The 18,841-nt window shown below is 40.9% G+C and overlaps 1 protein-coding gene across 2 annotated transcripts in view; it reads left to right on the top strand.

Annotated features, from left to right (window-relative positions):
* The window catches only part of Psa (puromycin-sensitive aminopeptidase), a 208,557-nt gene that overhangs the window by 128,666 nt on the left and 61,050 nt on the right, over nt 1-18,841 (top strand). For both annotated transcript variants that reach the window (XM_083144000.1, XM_083143999.1), the window contains exon 11: nt 9,056-9,255. In XM_083144000.1, coding sequence (XP_083000126.1) covers nt 9,056-9,255 — 200 coding nt within the window. The remainder of the gene's footprint in view (nt 1-9,055; nt 9,256-18,841) is intronic.

Raw genomic sequence — 18,841 nt, 5'->3', positions numbered from 1 at the left:
GTGTTCTGTGATAATCTCTCTTGGGATGGAATTATGCTACCACCCGCAGCGTTCGGTGCCACAGTGCTAATAGTGCGCCGTGCATGCCTGACACATGTGATGAGCCGGGATGTACCTGCCCTGTATCAGTCAGCGTAAATGACTTTTAAGATCGCACGCCACTCAGGGTTACGATATAGGAACATCGCTTTTGTTCCTTTAGTTCTTGGCGGTGTGGTGCTTAATGCTCGCTTAAGACAAGCGAATGCATCCGGGACCATGAGATCCAGACCGACACGATTGGCGGCAGAGATCCTCATGGTGTAACCCGACCTCGCACAGTCTTCAATGCACACCCCCTCCTGCTCATTTCTGTGTGGGGACCACGTTTTTTTGGAGCTTAGGAGACTAAATTCCTTGGAGCATCATTTAGAGCGCTGCAGTTTGTCAATTAGTAATACAGCAGGGTGTCTGTCTACCAGTCAGTCAATAATATCAAGAAAAAGTCAAGAAATTATGCTTGTCAAGAATTTTTTCATTTTTTTTTACAGTATAGTGAATTTACATTGTTATATACCTGTACTGGGATTTGATAAATTGAATATTTGGAAATCTAAAATTGTATTGAGTTGTGGTTAAGATTTTGTATGCGTGAAGTTTTGTAAAAATCTTAAATAAAGTAATGTGGCCATTCCCCATCCAGAATGAAGTCTGATCTCTCTCTCTGTCTCTCTCTCTCTCTTTCTCTCTCTTTCTCTCTCTCTCTCTCTCTCTCTCTCTCTCTCTCTCTCTCTCTCTCTCTCTCCTTTTTATGCCCCCTGTGAAGCATAAATTTTTACATGCATTAATAAAACAGCCTTATGGTAGGGGGTTTTCATTGAATAAAAATATGTATTTTCTTAATTTCCAATCTAAGTAGGGGGCGATTAAATAAATGCTATGGAAAATGGGGGAAGAGGTCTAGAAAAAGGAAAGAATGGTCATGAAGAAGTCAAGAATTTTGTATTTGTTATTTTGGTAGACACCCTGTACAAGGGTCGTTCAACGTTCACAGAGTAATTTGTGAATAGAAAAGTGATAAATAGCTGGAGAACGATAAAACTGCCAGAGGACGTACCTACATCCTTCTTATCTTGAGTATTGCGCGTTCGCCTTGATGTGGTTGGCGCATGCGCAGTATTGTTAGCAAACATGGCGGCATGTAGTGTGTGTGAAGGTGTGGAACAGCGATGTATGGTCAAATTCCTTATGAAGCCATTTGGAATGATTGCTACACAGTATGGAGAACAAACAAAAGTCACGGTCAAGAGCGTACTTATGATGTCAACAGTTTGTCGAAGAATGCTGCTGGAGGAGTGAACCACATGGACACATTGGTCTGACTGGGACATGCAAGGTGTTCTTTATGCAGTTTTTTGTGGTGAAACTGCCACGATTAATGCCCTGTATTTCGACACATTGATGAAGGATGCCATTGGCAAGAAAAGACTGTGTGCAAATGTCATTCTTCGCCATGACAATGCACGGCCCCAAAAGGTCAATTTGACAGCAACAACTCTCCGAAAGGATTTTGCTCAGTGTTCTTACACTCCCGACTTAGCCCTCAGTGATCATCTGAGCCGCTAAAAGAGCATATGAGAGGGAAGATTGAAGACAGATGAAGCGCTGACAAAATATGTCCTGCAGCTTCTACGACAGAAGTCAACTTCCTTCTACGCCAAAGGACTCAGGGAATTGACACAATGATGGTAACGGTGCCTGGATGCTCAAGGTGGATTCCTTTGACAATCTCCCATACTTGTAGTTTGGTGCTTGTTGGACTTGCCATTTTGTTCCTAGAAGTAAGTGTCTCGGTCAACCTTGAACGACCCTTGTAATAATCTTAGGCGCAACGGCCTTTCCGGGGCAAACCCTACGCACAGACTATCAGCCTCACTCCAAAATGTCTCAGCAGAGGTGGGCAATTATCCAGCTAGTTACGGGATGACGTGTGGTCAGCACAACGAACCCACAGTCGTTGCTGTAGGTTTCCATGACTGTGTTACGCTATTCATTCGTAGCACCCCAATTTCCTCGCAATGATGAGCGGTCCCATACACTGGCCGAAATCTCGGGAGAAAAGTTGTAACGGTTATTCCCAGGAGAGAGAAACCATCGCGACCGGAGTCCAAAGACTAACGCATCAGAACACATCGTCACGGCGCCAGCCTTTTTAAAATGCAGTGCAGAATTTTGTAGGCCAAAATTACACATCTTCCACCAATAAATGATCTATCCTCTGCTAGCAGTGTTTGCCAAACGTATGATTCGTGGAAAATAGCGTCAGACTGTGCTGTTGAGTCCTTCGAAAAGACAAGCAAATAACATCAATGAACCCTTCAAGCCCTTAGATGGCAAATTCTTTTCCTCCCGTCATCTGAGATATCTACTTGTTGCCTCTCCCTCCTCTTCGCTGCGAATGTGGCAACCAAGCAGTGTTGCCACAATATGAGGACACAATTTCCCTTTCCAAGGGGCCACATTTCCCTTTTTGGACCAATTTTTCCCTTCACCTAAGCAAATCATATAATAATAATAATAATTAGTAGTAGTAGTAGTAGTAGTAGCAGCAGTATTATTAGTGGTGGTGGTGGAAGCAGTAGTAGTATGTAGTTAAGTATTCCATTGAATTCGTTATTCGTTCGATAAATAAATATTTTTTTAAAAAAAATCACATTTTTGTTTCATCAGTTCCTGACCAGATGTTCCAGGTTTGAATCCTAGGCAGGAATTCATTTAATCGTTAATCCTCATCGTTACTATTTATTCAAAGATGCATAAAATCAACGTACAATAAACTTAAAGAAGCAGAAACAACTTGGAATAGCAAAATAAATAAATAACATAAAAATGTGGATATGATATTCGAAATTAACATAAACTGTAATAATGTAGTCAGATGACCTTAAAATTTCCCTGCAATTGTGGTATTTTTCATCAAAATTTCCCTTTTGGCTAAAATTTCGGTCCGAATTTCCCTTCATGTGGCAACACTGCTACGAAGTATTCAAATTTCCCTCGCAAAGCGAAGAGCAAACTCTGGCTGGCAGAGAACGAAGCACGTGCTGCCTCCTGCGCGCCTCTAGTGGGTGGTTCCAGCAGACGATAAACCACCGAGTGGAGGGAGCGGTACCAGGATGTCATTTCTGTACTGTAGGAGGGCCAATTGAGGTCAAGTCATAACCATAAAATTTAGAACGTCTCTGTTGAAAATCTTACAGCTGCTTGATAACTTTAAGTATGGTCTTATATTGCATTTGAGCAATATGGGTTATCTCGTTTCAAGATGGCGAATGAAAACTATATCGTGGTGATCAATCAGCTGCTTGCTACTCCTGCCATTGCCTTATCGTCGTCACCTTTATTCTCACTTGGGGTGACACCATGACAGCCGTACACAGCGAAACCAATAACGAAATATTTATTGTTATTGATTTTTTTGACAATGAAGCAAGCGAGATAATTTACTAATTTGGCAACATGAGGCTACTTGGGCACAAGCAGAGGGTGACTGCGAGGAGAGTAAACTAACAACTGCTCCCTTTAGTTCGCGGGGTTCGATACCCTTTGGACAGTGGCGTATACTGAGTCCAATATCTGGGCTATCTCAATATGTCACGTGGTCGTAGGCTATGAATAGAAATAAATTTACCAGCTCTTAAAAAATCAGGTTGCCAACTCCTAAGAAATCAAGTTGCCAACTCAAAAGAAGTCAGGTTGCCAACTCATAAGAAGTCAGGTTGCCAACTCATAAGAAGTCAGGTTGCCAACTCGTAAGAAGTCAGGTTGCCAACTCGTAAGAAGTCAGGTTGCCAACTCGTAAGAAGTCAGGTTGCCAACTCGTAAGAAGTCAGGTTGCCAACTCGTATGAAGTCAGGTTGCCAACTCGTATGAAGTCAGGTTGCCAACTCGTATGAAGTCAGGTTGCCAACTCGTAAGAAGTCAGGTTGCCAACTCGTATGAAATCAGGTTGCCAACTCGTATGAAATCAGGTTGCCAACTCGTATGAAATCAGGTTGCCAACTCGTAAGAAGTCAGGTTGCCAACTCGTAAGAAGTCAGGTTGCCAACTCGTAAGAAGTCAGGTTGCCAACTCCAGAATCAGCATCATCATCATCATCTCACTGATATTATTTACAATTTCTGATCGATTTTTCTCCTGTATTTTATTCTCTAGACTTCAGGCTTCGCAGATAGCCTAGGTAGCCTAGAAGATACGCTCCTGCCTTTGGAGGCACATAGTGCTTTGGATCCCACTTTAAGCCAGGGTTGTTAAAGGTCCAGGAATTTTAAATGAATTCAATTCTGGTCCAGGAGAGAAAATCAGCAAGCGTAAATGGGTTCAGGACCGTAAAGAACCTTTTTATCTGTAAAGTATTTCAATTCGGTCCATGAACTTTTTCCGGATCAATTTAAATACGGACCAGGGACCTTTTTTCAGGATCAATTTAAATACGGTCCAGGGACCTTTTTTTCGGATCAATTTAAATACGGTCCAGGGACCTTTTTTCCCGATCAATTTAAATACGGTCCAGGGACCTTTTTTCCCGATCAATTTAAATACGGTCCAGGGACCTTTTTTCCCGATCAATTTAAATACGGTCCAGGGACCTTTTTTCCCGATCAATTTAAATACGGTCCAGGGACCTTTTTTCGGATCAATTTAAATACGGTCCAGGGACCTTTTTTCGGATCAATTTAAATACGGTTGAGGGACCTTTTTCCGGATCAATTTAAATACGGTCCAGGGACCTTTTTTCGGATCAATTTAAATACGGTCCAGGGACCTTTTTCGGATCAATTTAAATACGGTCCAGGGACCTTTTTTCGGATCAATTTAAATACGGTTCAGGGACCTTTTTTCGGATCAATTTAAATACGGTTCAGGGACCTTTTTTCGGATCAATTTAAATACGGTTCAGGGACCTTTTTTCGGATCAATTTAAATACGGTTCAGGGACCTTTTTCCGGATCAATTTAAATACGGTCCAGGGACCTTTTTTCGGATCAATTTAAATACGGTTCAGGGACCTTTTTTCGGATCAATTTAAATACGGTTCAGGGACCTTTTTCCGGATCAATTTAAATACGGTTCAGGGACCTTTTTTCGGATCAATTTAAATACGGTTCAGGGACCTTTTTTCGGATCAATTTAAATACAGTCCAGGGACCTTTTTCCGGATCAATTTAAATACGGTCCAGGGACCTTTTTTCCGGATGAATTTAAATACGGTCCAGGAACCTTTTTTCCAGATGAATTTAAATACAGTCCCGGAATATTTTTTCCGGATGAATTTGAATACGATGCAGAACTTTCTTCCGGATGAATTTAAATACGGTTCAGGAATCTTTTTTTCGGATCCGTATAAATTGGGTCCAATTTCCTCATTGAAATGAAACAACGCGCAACTTGACCGAATTTAAATTGTGCGAGAAAGAGATTCCGGTCCTGTTGGTCAACCCAATAGAACCCATTAGAATTTATGGGTTTCTGGACCATTAGCAACCTTGGTTTAAACTGTAGGTCATGTCCCAGTCCCAATTAGCCTCTCTGTGCAGAAAATGGACTTAAATCCAATCAATGATCTTCGTAAGACTATAAAGTTTTCTTATCGCCCTAGAGTTAGACCACACGCATATCACCATACAGGAAATCGGGTGTTTGATGTTAGGCGGACGACTGCACATATCTTCGCTTAGTTCAGAAGTTTGAGCATGTTAACCTTTTGTAACCTTCCACGCAGCATTTTCCATGTGCGTACGTGAGACTGGTCTAGTAATACGCTGTAACCTCACACATGCTCACGTTTGCTGTTTCTCATGCGAGGAGATTTGCATATTCACTGCTAATGTCGCATTCGGGAGTAATTCATTTTGCGAGCTGGTCGACATATTTGCGTACCGACTGACATCGAAATGCACTTTCGCACAGGTGGCGCGGCATGAGTTTCTCATCAACCACGAATACCTTACCTAGCCGGTTCGCGCGCTTGCAGCTAAGGAGTGTTCATGATATACCGAATATTAAATGGGCCTTCGTGTTTCTTTCGTAAATAATCAGAAATTCTGGGTGTTTTCTCTTTGATGCTCGCTTGGCCTTATTGGCCCTTCGATCGCCATCTTGCTGCATGCAAAACGGGTTGCATATTGGACAGGCAAAGTTTAAACGGTCAAATCTGCGAGATTTGAGGGGCCGTAAGACGTTAAACGACTGTGTGGATTGCCCTGGTGTCGCCTGGGTTTATTTTCATGATGCAAACTGTTCTGGGACCCACGCGGCCTCATTTCGAATAGGGACAATACTAGATGAGACTAGGTCTATGGTCTCGTCAAAGACTTTGGTAACTTTTCACATGCACACCGAAATTGTTTGAAAGTTTACGTCATATCAGTACGATCCATCAACATTAACATTTCGAATGCGTGTCGCTTATCGTTTAGGTTTGAAACCTCCCATATATTTTGTTTATCGTAATTGCTAAACTAGTCCAGTAAAGATAGGCCTGCGTGGTTGCATACATTCGGCAAAAAATGCCATTTATCGAATGTCCTGCGAAAATGTGCGCGCTGATACGCTGTGCATATTACTTATGCTAAATTTTAAAATAGTCGCTGTAGTCCAGTATATAATGGGTCTGGCTGCCACACGGGAGACTCGTGTTCGATTCTCGGAGTTGCTCTAAGGCAGGATTTCTTTTAGGCCATGTCTTCACAAGGTGCCCAACCTCTAATAAAATGGTTACGCGGAGTAGGAGCCTGGTAAAAGCGGCCGAAGTGTTGTGCTGATCACATCACCTCCACAAATTATAGAGGTTGTAAATGTGCATGAGGTAGCTTTACCTCTTTATATACTGGAGTTGTGACTAGCTCCAAACCTGAAAATGCATAACTGCCAGAAGAGGTACGGAAATACTCTCTCTCGGCTTAGATAACGAGCCTGCCAAAAGTGTATAGGGTTCCCACACACCTGGAGAACCTGGAAATCTCATGGAATTTGAAAAAAAAATTAACATTCTCAGGGAAAATCATCTAATTGTTCAGGGTGGCTACTCATCGGGAATTCCTTGAATTCCGGGTATATTGGCTCCGGGGAGTTACGCGTGAATTCTGCTTGAAGTTTTCTCCGTAGACGTGAAAAATTGCAACTGTTATTAATCCAAATCCAATTGAATTCATATTTATAAACGCCCTGAGGCAAGTTTTTCATAGTTAGGTTTTTATTTTTATGGAGGAAGGAAAAGAAAGTTGCGTGGAAAATGAAACAGAATTCTCTCAACCAGTTTGCTTTGTTAGTGTCCTTTGCAGAGCAGTTTCGGACAGTCGGAAGATATCTTGAAGTTGATAGGTAAATTTGAGTTTGAAATTCTTATACAATTAACAATTTTTTGTAGATTAGAATATAAACCACAACATTTGTGACTTGTGTGTGTAGATGTATTTCGAGTCTGAGTATGTGAAGTGGCAAATTTAAACTCCACACTAACTTAAATATTTTAAATGTATATACCGTTTAATTTAATTGAATTAGAAATTGTGGATACATTGGGATCACACACACCCTTTACATTGTTAATATAATTGTGTGTGTGTGGGGGGGGGGGTGAAAGGCGGTAATACGTAAGTTGGAATAGACAAAACGTGTGCTTGGAGCCTTGAATTTTTTGAAAATTCGCCTTGAAAACCGGGTATTGTACTTGACTCTTATCATGATCTAAGAGTACCCACCCTGTAAATGCATGAGCAATTATTGGGAGGAAAAGGAGCGTGCACATTTGAGAGACAATTTATATAATTTTTGCTATTGGTTTTTTATGAGATCGATGAATTGATTATGTAATGAATATTAATAATATGTGTGTGTGTGTGTGTGTGTATTAAAGAAACTTTGAATACGTACACAATTTAGTGTTGGCATGAATTTTCGTATTTTACATCACTCCATTTTGAATATGTGTAAAACATAAGTTGTACATGAAAGTTATACATGTTATATGTACAAAAAGAAGAATAATCGGAATGCATTTATCATGCATTTTCTGCCATTCAAAAATACAGTTTGTGTACTTGTTTTCCATTATTAATTAATGTGAAATTGAACATTTATTAAAAATAAATGTTTAAAATCTTTGTTCGAACACAAATGCTTTAACACAAGACTTGTGTGACTGTTGAGAGGCGGTATTACGCAAGGTTGAAATAGAGAAAGCATCTGCTTGTGGCCTGAATTTTTTGAAAGTTGCCTTGGAAACCGTGAATTATACTTGAATTTTATCATGGTCCTAGAGTAGCCACCGTGTTAGATATGCCTACATTCTGACTTGGGCGCGGCGGGAAAAATCTTGAAATACTAAGGGCGCGCGGAAATATCTTTAAGTACTAAGGGCGCCGCGGAAATATCTTGAAATACTAAGGGCGCCACAGAAAAATCTTGAAATACCAAGGGCGCCGTGAAACGAAAAAATTTGGGAACCTCTAGAATAGGGTTTATTTGTCAACTAGACTAAATAGGTACTAGATATGATCTACTTTTCCTTCTTTTTGGAGAGAGATTGTCACAATTACACTCCATCCGCACACCCATCTTGTTCTCTCGATATTTAAACTGCAATTTTACTTAAGTCGTGGCATTTTGTGAGTAGTTCTTAACGAATTCCGTTGTCCTGTAGTATGTACTGGGTGAGTCTTTTAAAAGAGGCCCCGTGGAAAAAGCGCTCCTTGGATGTAGGCAACCTTGGTACACCGAAGAGAAGAGCGGGTTAGAGAACAGTCCAGGATATCGGTACCAAGCATATTCGACAACATGACATGACATATCCTGGACTGTTCTCTGCCTCGCTCTTCTCTTCGGTGTACCAGGGTTGCCTACAAGCAAGGAGCACATTTTCCACGGGGGCTCTTTTAAAAGATTCACCCAGTATAATAGTATTAGGATGTTGTTGTGTATTACAAAATTTGGTCTTTTCTCTTATAGAATCATATAGCGTTTCCTGATCTAACTTTTCCCTACTGACATGATTCGTTTCTTTCTTTCGTTTCAGATCACCTGGTAACGTTACTTCGGTCCCTTGTCATAGGCAGACTGGGAACTTTCGGCGACGAGACCGTAATTGCAGAGTCTAAGATTCGGTTCGAGGAGCATGCGACCCGACGCAGCCAGATACCCGCCGACCTTCGCACCCCGGTGTACAGAACGGTTCTCTCCGTGGGGGACGAGAGTACTTACGACAGTATGCTCAAGGTATGCATCAGCTTTTTATGTTCTTTTTAACGAGTATCATCTGCGTATGATGTTATAATGTGGCAGTCAGGTCGTATATCACATGAGGCCCCGGAAGTTGCTAAAACGCTTTTTCTTCTGAGCCTTGAAGACTAAGCTGAAACACAACAGTACGTGTTCTTTAAATTTGAACCAGAACCAATTTATATTTGATGTCTGGGCGCTTTTCTGGGTTATTAGTAATTTTATTCAGTATCTTCGCAGTTTTTTACTGCTTTTAGAAAGTTTTTTTGTACCGCATTTTGCTCCTGTGTGGTTGTTTCTTTAATTTTAGTCGCTGGTTCTCTCTCTAAATTCTACAATTGAATTTATTTTACTGGGGTTTAAATTAAGGATGGTCAAATACGGATATTGGATAATTTTCTCCGTATTTCAACTATCCGGCATTTTTTGAATCGATATGTTATTGTTGAACTCAGAGTGGCGACAGACCTGGAAAACCTGGAAAAGTCAGGGAATTTGAGGTGTCCAAAAAAGTCAGGGAATTTTGTCTTGATTTTTATATATATATATATATATATATATATATATATATATATATATATATATATATATAAAAATCATATATATATATAAAAATCCCGTGCATATCGTTATGCAACTCTGCACGGGAACAGGAAATCTTGTTGCTAAGTTTCGGCCTCAACTTTTAGGCCCCTTTTATGCACAACAAAACCATGACGCCAGAAACCAGTGATGCAGGAGGAGGGAGGGAGGGAGAGAGAGAGAGAGAGAGAGAGAGAGAGAGAGAGAGAGAGAAATATTTCCGGAGGAGCAGAAAAATGTGTTAAGCCTCTAATTATAACACCATTAAGCCTGGTTTCCATGATTATGAAAAAATATAAATATGCTGACCAAGGCAGTAATTTATTTTATTAAAAACATAAAACTAAACGTAACGTTTCAACCTTCTAAAAAAGGTCTTCATCAGATACTTGATACAGAGTCTGATGAAGACCTTGCTAGAAGGTTGAAACGTTACGTTTAGTTTTATGTTTTTAATAAAATAAATTACTGCCTTGGTCAGCATATTTATATTTTTTCATAAGCCTCTAAATATTACGTGGAAAATGCATTGAATTATCATTTTTTCTTGTCCGTATGGGAGTATTAAGGGGACAGAACTGTCAACACATGGAGGGGATGGGAGCGGGTGGCGCCGTCCGATAGTTGTTGGACGTCGTGGTAAAGCATTTTGTTGGACAAACTGAAGGAACAAGGAAACAAATAGGCTCCATTGATACATACGATTTGTGTCGAATATCGTCACCCGACAAAGTATCTCACTACAACATGCGACAGAAATTGCATGCATGGCACTCGTATGGAATTGATTTTTGTTGGATGTCTTCGGACTGCAACATCCAACAAAAATCGCATGCATAAACAAGAAGAGCTTTAGACTGCAAATATGCTGCTGGAATTGTATTACTTCTCTGGCTCACCTCACCTCACCTTATTTAATGTAGCAGTGCTTACGAAGGTTTTGTGTCATCCTGAAGTATTACTGGTTTCGCACAAGTTAACATACGTTTACAATGACATTGCACTTTCTTAGATATCAAGAAGAATCCAACAAAACGGGAATAAATTGAATACTATCACGAAAAAGTGAAACATAAATCTGCATTGGTGAATGTTATAAAAATTGGTAAGAGCATGCGTCCAACCTCAAATTTACTGCAACACTAGTATTGCAAAGGAAATTAACGCCACTTTCTGTCCTGTCTGTTTAAATTCGTGAGATATGGCCATTAATCTCTCACTGAGTGAAGTTAATGTCCAATGTAATGAAATAAAATACTAATAATAAATACGTAAATATTTTAATATCATATTTACTCGAATCATTCAATCATAAAAGCAAATCACTTTATTCAAGAATTGACTTTTCTCTGCCAGCCATGCTAAATTTTTTACTTTCCATCTACTTATTTATACGAGGGGTGGCCAGAAAGTAATTTCCAATTAGTAGGGACATTGATTTTTCGCAAACGCCAAAACCCTGAAAAATGCTAATTGCTGCGAAGTTGTGTTTATGAATGTGCAGTGTGTCTGAACACATTTTTCGTCCGTTCGAAATATCGAAATAATGTGAATTTGGCATAAAATTTTGGTGTTTTTGGCGATTGTTTTTAAAAAATGTCCTAAAACAACGAAAAATCCCATGAAATCCAACATTCTTGTCTTTTCTAGGCCTTGTTTGTGTACATAGAACGTGCAAGTTTTCCAACATTTTATTCAAAAGTAATCTACAGAGCTGACGCCGGGCCGCTTGCCGCGGAGTCTCGTAGCGAATGTCAGAGAATGCTCTGTATATTGCGTGTTATACATGGAATAATTCCGACAGCCACATTAAATCATGTATTTCCCACGATTTTTTCAACTTCTATTAAAACCATTTGCATCCCAGAGCAAAGTGGCAGGATTCTAACAGGAGATCAAGTGCGTATCTACCGTCACACGGGAGCCACATCTTCAGTATTTGTCGCGCGAGACGTGTTTTGAATTACCAAGCTAAGAGCGCACCATCGGCATTTGTTGAGCGAGAAATAATGGAGCTCAGTCGTTAGGGCGTCTAACTACCATTTGAGAGACCCGGGGTCGATCCCTTGCGGGGGAGAACCGGGATCTTTTCCACCTATTCAAACTGCTCCAGCGCCCACCCAGCGTCATATCAAACTGGTACCTGGAGGGATAAAGGTAGCCAGGAGTGTGGTACTGATACATCACCCCTACCTTCAGCCGTGATCAAGAAAGTTTGGGAGCCCTAACTCCACCCCCTAGATGCTTTCATGGCTTGGTGCTAAGCACAGGGGAGCACTTTACTTTTACGTTTACTTCCTCATAAATCTGTTCCAACATACCAAACTGTCACGAAAATACGTAGACCATGTGACATACAATTTAAAATAATAGTTTAAAAGCACAATGTAAGTATTAAGTTTTGGTATATTTGGCAGAAAAACACTAACAAGTTAAAAACAGATAGTACAAATTTTTGGTGCCATAATGTATCTGTATCTGTCACACGAGATTGATTGATTTAAATTTTTTGGGTGCGTCGCCACTGAGGTCATTATGCACCCTTCGGTATATATGGGGAAAATTCCATTATCTAAAACCCTTAGCTTAAAATTAAAAAGGGGGTATGGAAAATAACTTTCAAGATATTAAACTCTCACGAAGAGGCGTAGGCCATGTGACTTACAATTTGAAACAGTAGTTTTAAAACACCATGAAGGTATAATTTCCGATATTTGCCAGAAAATGCGCTTAAATGATAATGTGAATTTTGGGAAAAATAACACCGAATAGTAAAAAATAAAGAAATACACCAATTTGAAAAAAAAATAACAAAAATCAAGGTTTATACCGATTAGGCATAAATAAAACAAGAATATCAGTTGTAATTTATTGCATTAATAACAGTGAGTCCTAACCTAATTTTCGGCATAATCACCACCGTTGTTCTGGCATTTGTTGTAGCATGGCACTAAATTTTGTATGCCCATGGCATATATGTCTGACAGCAAGGACTGGAACTATCTCTACGGCAGTGTAGCTGTTAAATCCTTGTCCTCCCAGAAACCTCTTCAGTTGAACAAAGAGATGAAAGTCGATACATGCAAGGCCAGGGCTGGACAGGGAGTGGTCCAAGATCTCTCCCCTGAAGTGATACAAAGGGCCCGCGTGTACTCAGCTGTATGGGATTGTGCACATTCGATTGGCCTTCCGTGAATTGTCTGCACCGTCGTCTGACCATACTATCACTCACGACGTCCTGTCTGCACACCTTACACGATTGTTGGTGGCTCTGTGCCAAATTCTGAGCGTGCAAAAATCCGATTACTACACGTAGGCTACATCGCAGTCGCTGGGGACTGTATGAGAACTGGAATCTTTATCCTAAAACTGCTGCATTGCAACTGTACCAGATTACAGCTACATACCACTTCTTCCTGCCAGCATGTGTATGTGTCGCTTTCCGACCACTAGTGCTGCGTATAGGCACTAGTGGAGCTTTTTTCAGGACGCCCCTCGTATATGAACTTCAGAAGCTGTTATTATGTATAACAGTGTTCCTGTTTTAATGTGTGGTGAGCTAAATCAGGCACCTATACAATGTAATTCTATAAATTTCTAATACCTACATACCCTTTTCGTCAGCAATAATGGTGGTATAACTGCATGCTGTTAGTTTCACAGTACTTCACTTGGATATACTGTACTGAAGCAGAAATCCCATTGATAATGTAAGGAAATATGATACAATTCAGTTGTTTTACTTATATGCAAGAGTTAAGTTGTTTGCTTTACAGAGCAGAGAGAAGTAGCTTTATGCATTGAAAAATGAGTTCGCACTCATGGTTCTTGCAAGCAGAGGGTTCCAAACCTCAGTGGAAATATCAACATATAACACTGATAATGTGTAAGAAGACTGATAATTAATATTGTATTTCTTAATCAATCACTCTTCACTCTTATCTCATTTAGTCGTAACTTTAAAAATAATCAAGTATTTTATTTTAAACTTCCTGCGTATGATAAAATTCCGTAATCCTTCCCTAGCTTGTGAATTGTAATAATTTTCCAAATTCACTATTTTGCTGTTTGAATTCAAATCATAGAGAATAGAGAATTTTAGTCAATTTCATAGAAGATAATATTGGTACTTAACAAATCCATACCTGGATCTGTATGAGTTTATTATTTCCATTTGCAAAAACATTGATTTAGTTGAGTTTGTAATTGTCAGGGAAAAATGTAAATTTTGTCTTGGAAAACCTGGAAAAGTCAGGGAATTTCATTTCTGCTTGTTTGTAGCCACACTGAACACAATATCAGCGAATTGATTGTTGCGCAGATAACTGAAAAGTCAAGGTCCGGCAAATAAGGAGGTTTCAGAGGCTTCGGAACCGTGACACTTGCAATTTTCGAGTTGTAAGATGAAAGCTATTGTGGATTACAGCAAGCTGTAGAGTCAAGGAGTACTGGATTCGACTCTAAATAATTGCATATTTCAGTGGTTCGAATTAAAACACTGTAGACTTTTGACAAGCTAGTAGTACAGTGGCACGGGTTCTGCAACCGAAAATGGCGCTCGGTGGCGCTCGCAGTGTTGCCAACCTCTTACTTGAAAAAATCACCAAGGTTTTAGCTTGGTCTAACCTAACTTAAAGCAAGAAGCTGGCAATCTTGCTTGAGGCTGTTTTTGCAGTGTTGCCAACTTTTTACTCGAAAAAATCACCAAGGTTTTTTTTGGTCTAACCTAACCTAAAGCAAGGAGCTGGCAACCTTGCTTGAGGCTTTTTTTTGCAGTGTTGCCAATTTTTTACTCGAAAAAATCACCAAAATAGTGGGGGTGCCCAGGTTCTGCGCCAGAAAATGGCGCTCGGTGAGGCTCGCAGCGTTGCCAACCCGGGCGAGGCGTAGCCTTTTACGGTGTATGTTAACCTCACCAGCGTTGCCAACTCGTCGTAGCCTTTTATGGTGTATGTTAACCTCACCAGTGTTGCCAACTCACTCCACGAAAATTTCACCAACTGATATTTTGAAGCTTTTCACGGTGTATGTTAACCTCACCAGCGTTGCCAACTCACTCCACGAAAATTTCACCAACTGATATTTTGAAGCTTTTCACGGTGTATGTTAACCTCACCAGTGTTGCCAACTCGTCGTAGCCTTTTATGGTGTATGTTAACCTCACCAGTGTTGCCAACTCACTCCACGAAAATTTCACCAACTGATCTTTTGAAGCCTTTTATGGTGTATGTTAACCTCACAAGCAGCGTTGCCAACTCGTCGTAGCTTTTCACGGTGTATATTAACCTCACCAGTGTTTCCAACTCGTCGTAGCCTTTCACGGTGTATGTTAACCTCACAAGCAGTGTTGCCAACTCCTCACTCGAAAAAATCACCAAGGTTTTTTATTTGGTCTAACCTAACCTAAAGCAAGGAGCTGGCAATACTGCTTGAGGTCTTACAGTGCATAAAGCAATTTGCCAACCTACTGGTATTTTTGCCATAGCTTTTTACAAAAAAGAGAAAAAGGAGAAAAAGAGAGAGAGGGAAGAGTTAAACAACCGACAGTGTTGCCAACTCCTCACTTGAAAAAAATCACCAAGGTTTTTGTTTTTGGGTCTAACCTAACCTAAAGCAAGGAGCTGGCAATTTTGCTTGAGGTTTTACAGTGCATAAAGCAATTTGCCAACCTACTGATATTTTTGCCATAGCTTTTTTACAAAAAAAAAAAAGAGAGAGAGAGGGAAGAGTTAAACAAGCGACAATGCTGCCAACACCTACCTACAGCTTTTTTTTACTTGGCAAGAGCTATCTTACTTGAGGCTTAACTAATTTATATACTGATGTAACATACACACACTGAGCAAAAAGAGTCGGCAACAAACATATACTGCTGTAAAAGAGAGAGGGATAGATAGATAGATAGCAACACAGTATGTGTGTGCGTGTATAATATATAGCATTATTAACTAGAGTGCGTTGGCAACCCACCTACAACTAAAAAAATAAAGATGCCAATGTTGCTGTAAGATAAAGAGAGAGACTAAGCTGGCAACAGTGGTGAGCGAATATGCATTATTTCCAAGTCCCGAGCGCCAATGTATATCGTGATTTTTGCAATCCTCTCTCGCGGCAACGATGTGCCACACACACACGTACGTACTTTTTTTTATTTCAGTATTGTGACGCAAACAAACAAATAATAATTGTTGTTTTTAGGATGCCTGGCCCCTAACCCCGCCAGGGTGCGTGGTGCCCAACCCAAAAAGGTTCTAATGGCTGCGGTTCTAGATAGCCGCACCTCTGTAGGGTTTCACGTGTTTTTTTTTCCCCCAAACTTCCATGAAACCCTACAGAGGACCTCCGTAATGCATGCAACGTGTACTAACGACTCTAGTGTTATTTGATGTTGTAATATTTTTGGATATAGAATTTTGTGAGATATAGATAATAATAATTATGTTTATTATAATATTTTTTGATGAAGATGGAGAATGTATGTGTGTGTTACAAATAAAGTTGCATGCTTATTTTTTCTAGTGTGTGTGTATGTGTATGTGCATGTGTTTTTTTGATGTTCGACAGCATCTGAAACGATAAAAAAATTTTATTGTTAATTTTCTCATGTAAAAACAACAACAACAAAATTTTTGTGCAAAAATTCTGATTGTCTTGTGCTATAGTGCAAAAACTGATGATATTGTAATTCATAACTGATGAAATTAATATTGTAACTGATTTTGAACTAGTGAAATTTTCGTATTGTGCCATTGAAACTGATTGTGCTAGCACAAAAAATTTCTTATTGTGCAAGAAAAAGATGTTAAAAACCTGTTAAAACTGCTCTGTGACCCTCTCGTTCTTCACGTCGTGCACGAAGGACTTCTCGGCGACCAGGATCACACTGCATACGGTGTCCTCGGGCAACGGACTGTTGAACTCGCAGACGATCTTGATGTTGGTTCGATCGTTGACCACCACCTGCTTCCTCTTCGTGGTATTGATGACGAACATGGGTCTGCGGGTTTTGAATTCGCTGGGCGTGTAGTACATGTCCATGCTTCCCTCGGTCACGCGTTTGAAAGAGGTGTAAGCTTCGTAAAGTTTGAGATAATCGTCTTTGGTCATGTCGAGGTTGTAATTCTCGCGCGGGAAGACTTCGTTGCGTCCATTCTTGAGATAAATGTTTTTGATCTTGCAGTCGTCGAATTTGCTGGAATTTTTTTCCTGGTTGTTATCGCGACCAGTCTGAAAGAGCACTACGACGAAATCTGGCATGTCGAACTGTATGTTGTTGAACTGTGTCGTCACGTCGAATTCCATGTGACTCCCCGATGCCATCTTCTGCACGCACTGGTAACCGTGAAAATGAATCAGTACCTGCGGACTCTTCAAGATCTCCGTTTTGTACTTGAGGGCGTAGTTTGTTTCGTATTCCACGATCGGCATTCTCAATTCCATGCTCCGGATGACGCACTTGGCCGCTTCGGGTAATGTGTTGGCTATCGGCGTGCCGTCGGCGTTCAAGTTGGTGTATCGCATCAGTGCGTTGTTGTCGTTGGCCGCTCTTCGAAACGTGACGCGCAATCCACCCTTCCACATGATCTCCTTGTAGTCCGAGAAGAATCCCGGCAGCAGACGCATGGGAAAAAGCACCGTGTGACTTCTAGTCGATATTTTGGTCCCCGCTTCGAATCCTCCCGCCTGGTAGTATGCTGCATCCGTTTTGGATAATTTCAATGTTCCCACTGCCGTCGACGTGATGCCTGGATAGTCTATTCTGTCTATGACGGTGTTGTGTTTCCTCACCTCCACCTGCGAGAACATGTGAGGCACGAAGTTGTCCACGAGTATCAAATTTGCATTGGGCGGAAACGCTTCTCCGCTTTCTTTCTTCACCACGTCGAATTGAAGGTAGAGGTCCGCTCTGTGAGGATGAACGAACCCGTCGCCTACGTCCACGTCGTATTCGATCTCCCTGTTTGCTTCGTTGAGATTGGCGAACGTGCGACGGTTCGGAGGGAAAGATTGCAATTCGTAACTTTCGATTTGCTCCATTTTTACTATGCGTGTTATTTATTATACGTTGATCTCCACGATGGCAGTGGTCGTTGCACCTGCGAAATCCACCACGTCTCCTTTCTCGTTTGTCACCACCAACTCTATGTCGTCTATGCGGTTGCGGCATACTGGAAAATAGATCGGCGAAGAGGGTGTGTAGATGATCGGTTCCATGAATTCGGAACTGGGTTTGAATGTGGCTATGATTCCTGTCTGCTTGTGACTTCCTAACAATCCGTCCGAGGATTTTGTGATCATGCCTTCCGCCACGTTGCAGTGAACGTTCAGAGTTTCGATGGCTAGAAATTTAGGAATATTGATTGCCGTATGCTTGATGCCAGCTTCGAGTTTGGTGTTGTTCTCGAAACCTAAAAGTTCTCCCATGGTGCCCAGGTCTACGGTCTCCGTCGCCGACACGATTTCCACTCTGTGCGTGACCGAATTTTGAGAAAGGTACGTGCCCTTGGGTAATTGAGCTTGCAAAGTGGAAAGATTGTATTGGCCTGGCGTGACGACGATGTGTTCGCTTCCGACGCTAATTTTGTTGTTGTGCTGCGTGACGTTAGGTATGAGGTACATGCTGTAGAATGCACGCAGAGCTACGGATTTAGGATAGACGATGTCGTCGTGCAGCGTGAGTTTCAAGATTGAAGATTTGCTTGTGAGATGAAACACGCCCATCGTGTTTAAGATTCCACAATGCTTTCTGAAAATGTTCTACCGACGGGTTATTTATTTTAGACATGTATGCGAGAACGGAAAGGCATAGGTGGCCGCAGTTAACATCGGTGAAACCCTGGATGCGTTTGTCATTGTAGTAGAGGTTGGCAACACTGAGATACTTTACCAACCTGGCAGGCGGTGTGCCACCGAACGAATCGAAAACAAATGCATTGTTATCGTCAATTTTGAGGTAGCATATCCAATGTGTACCAGGATTTTTGTAACTATCCAGGTTGAC

This window comes from Lepisma saccharinum, chromosome 22, assembly GCF_977018435.1.
Source record: "Lepisma saccharinum chromosome 22, izLepSacc3.1, whole genome shotgun sequence".
NCBI lineage: Eukaryota > Metazoa > Arthropoda > Insecta > Zygentoma > Lepismatidae > Lepisma > Lepisma saccharinum.
This window is presented reverse-complemented; position numbering and strand designations above follow the sequence as displayed.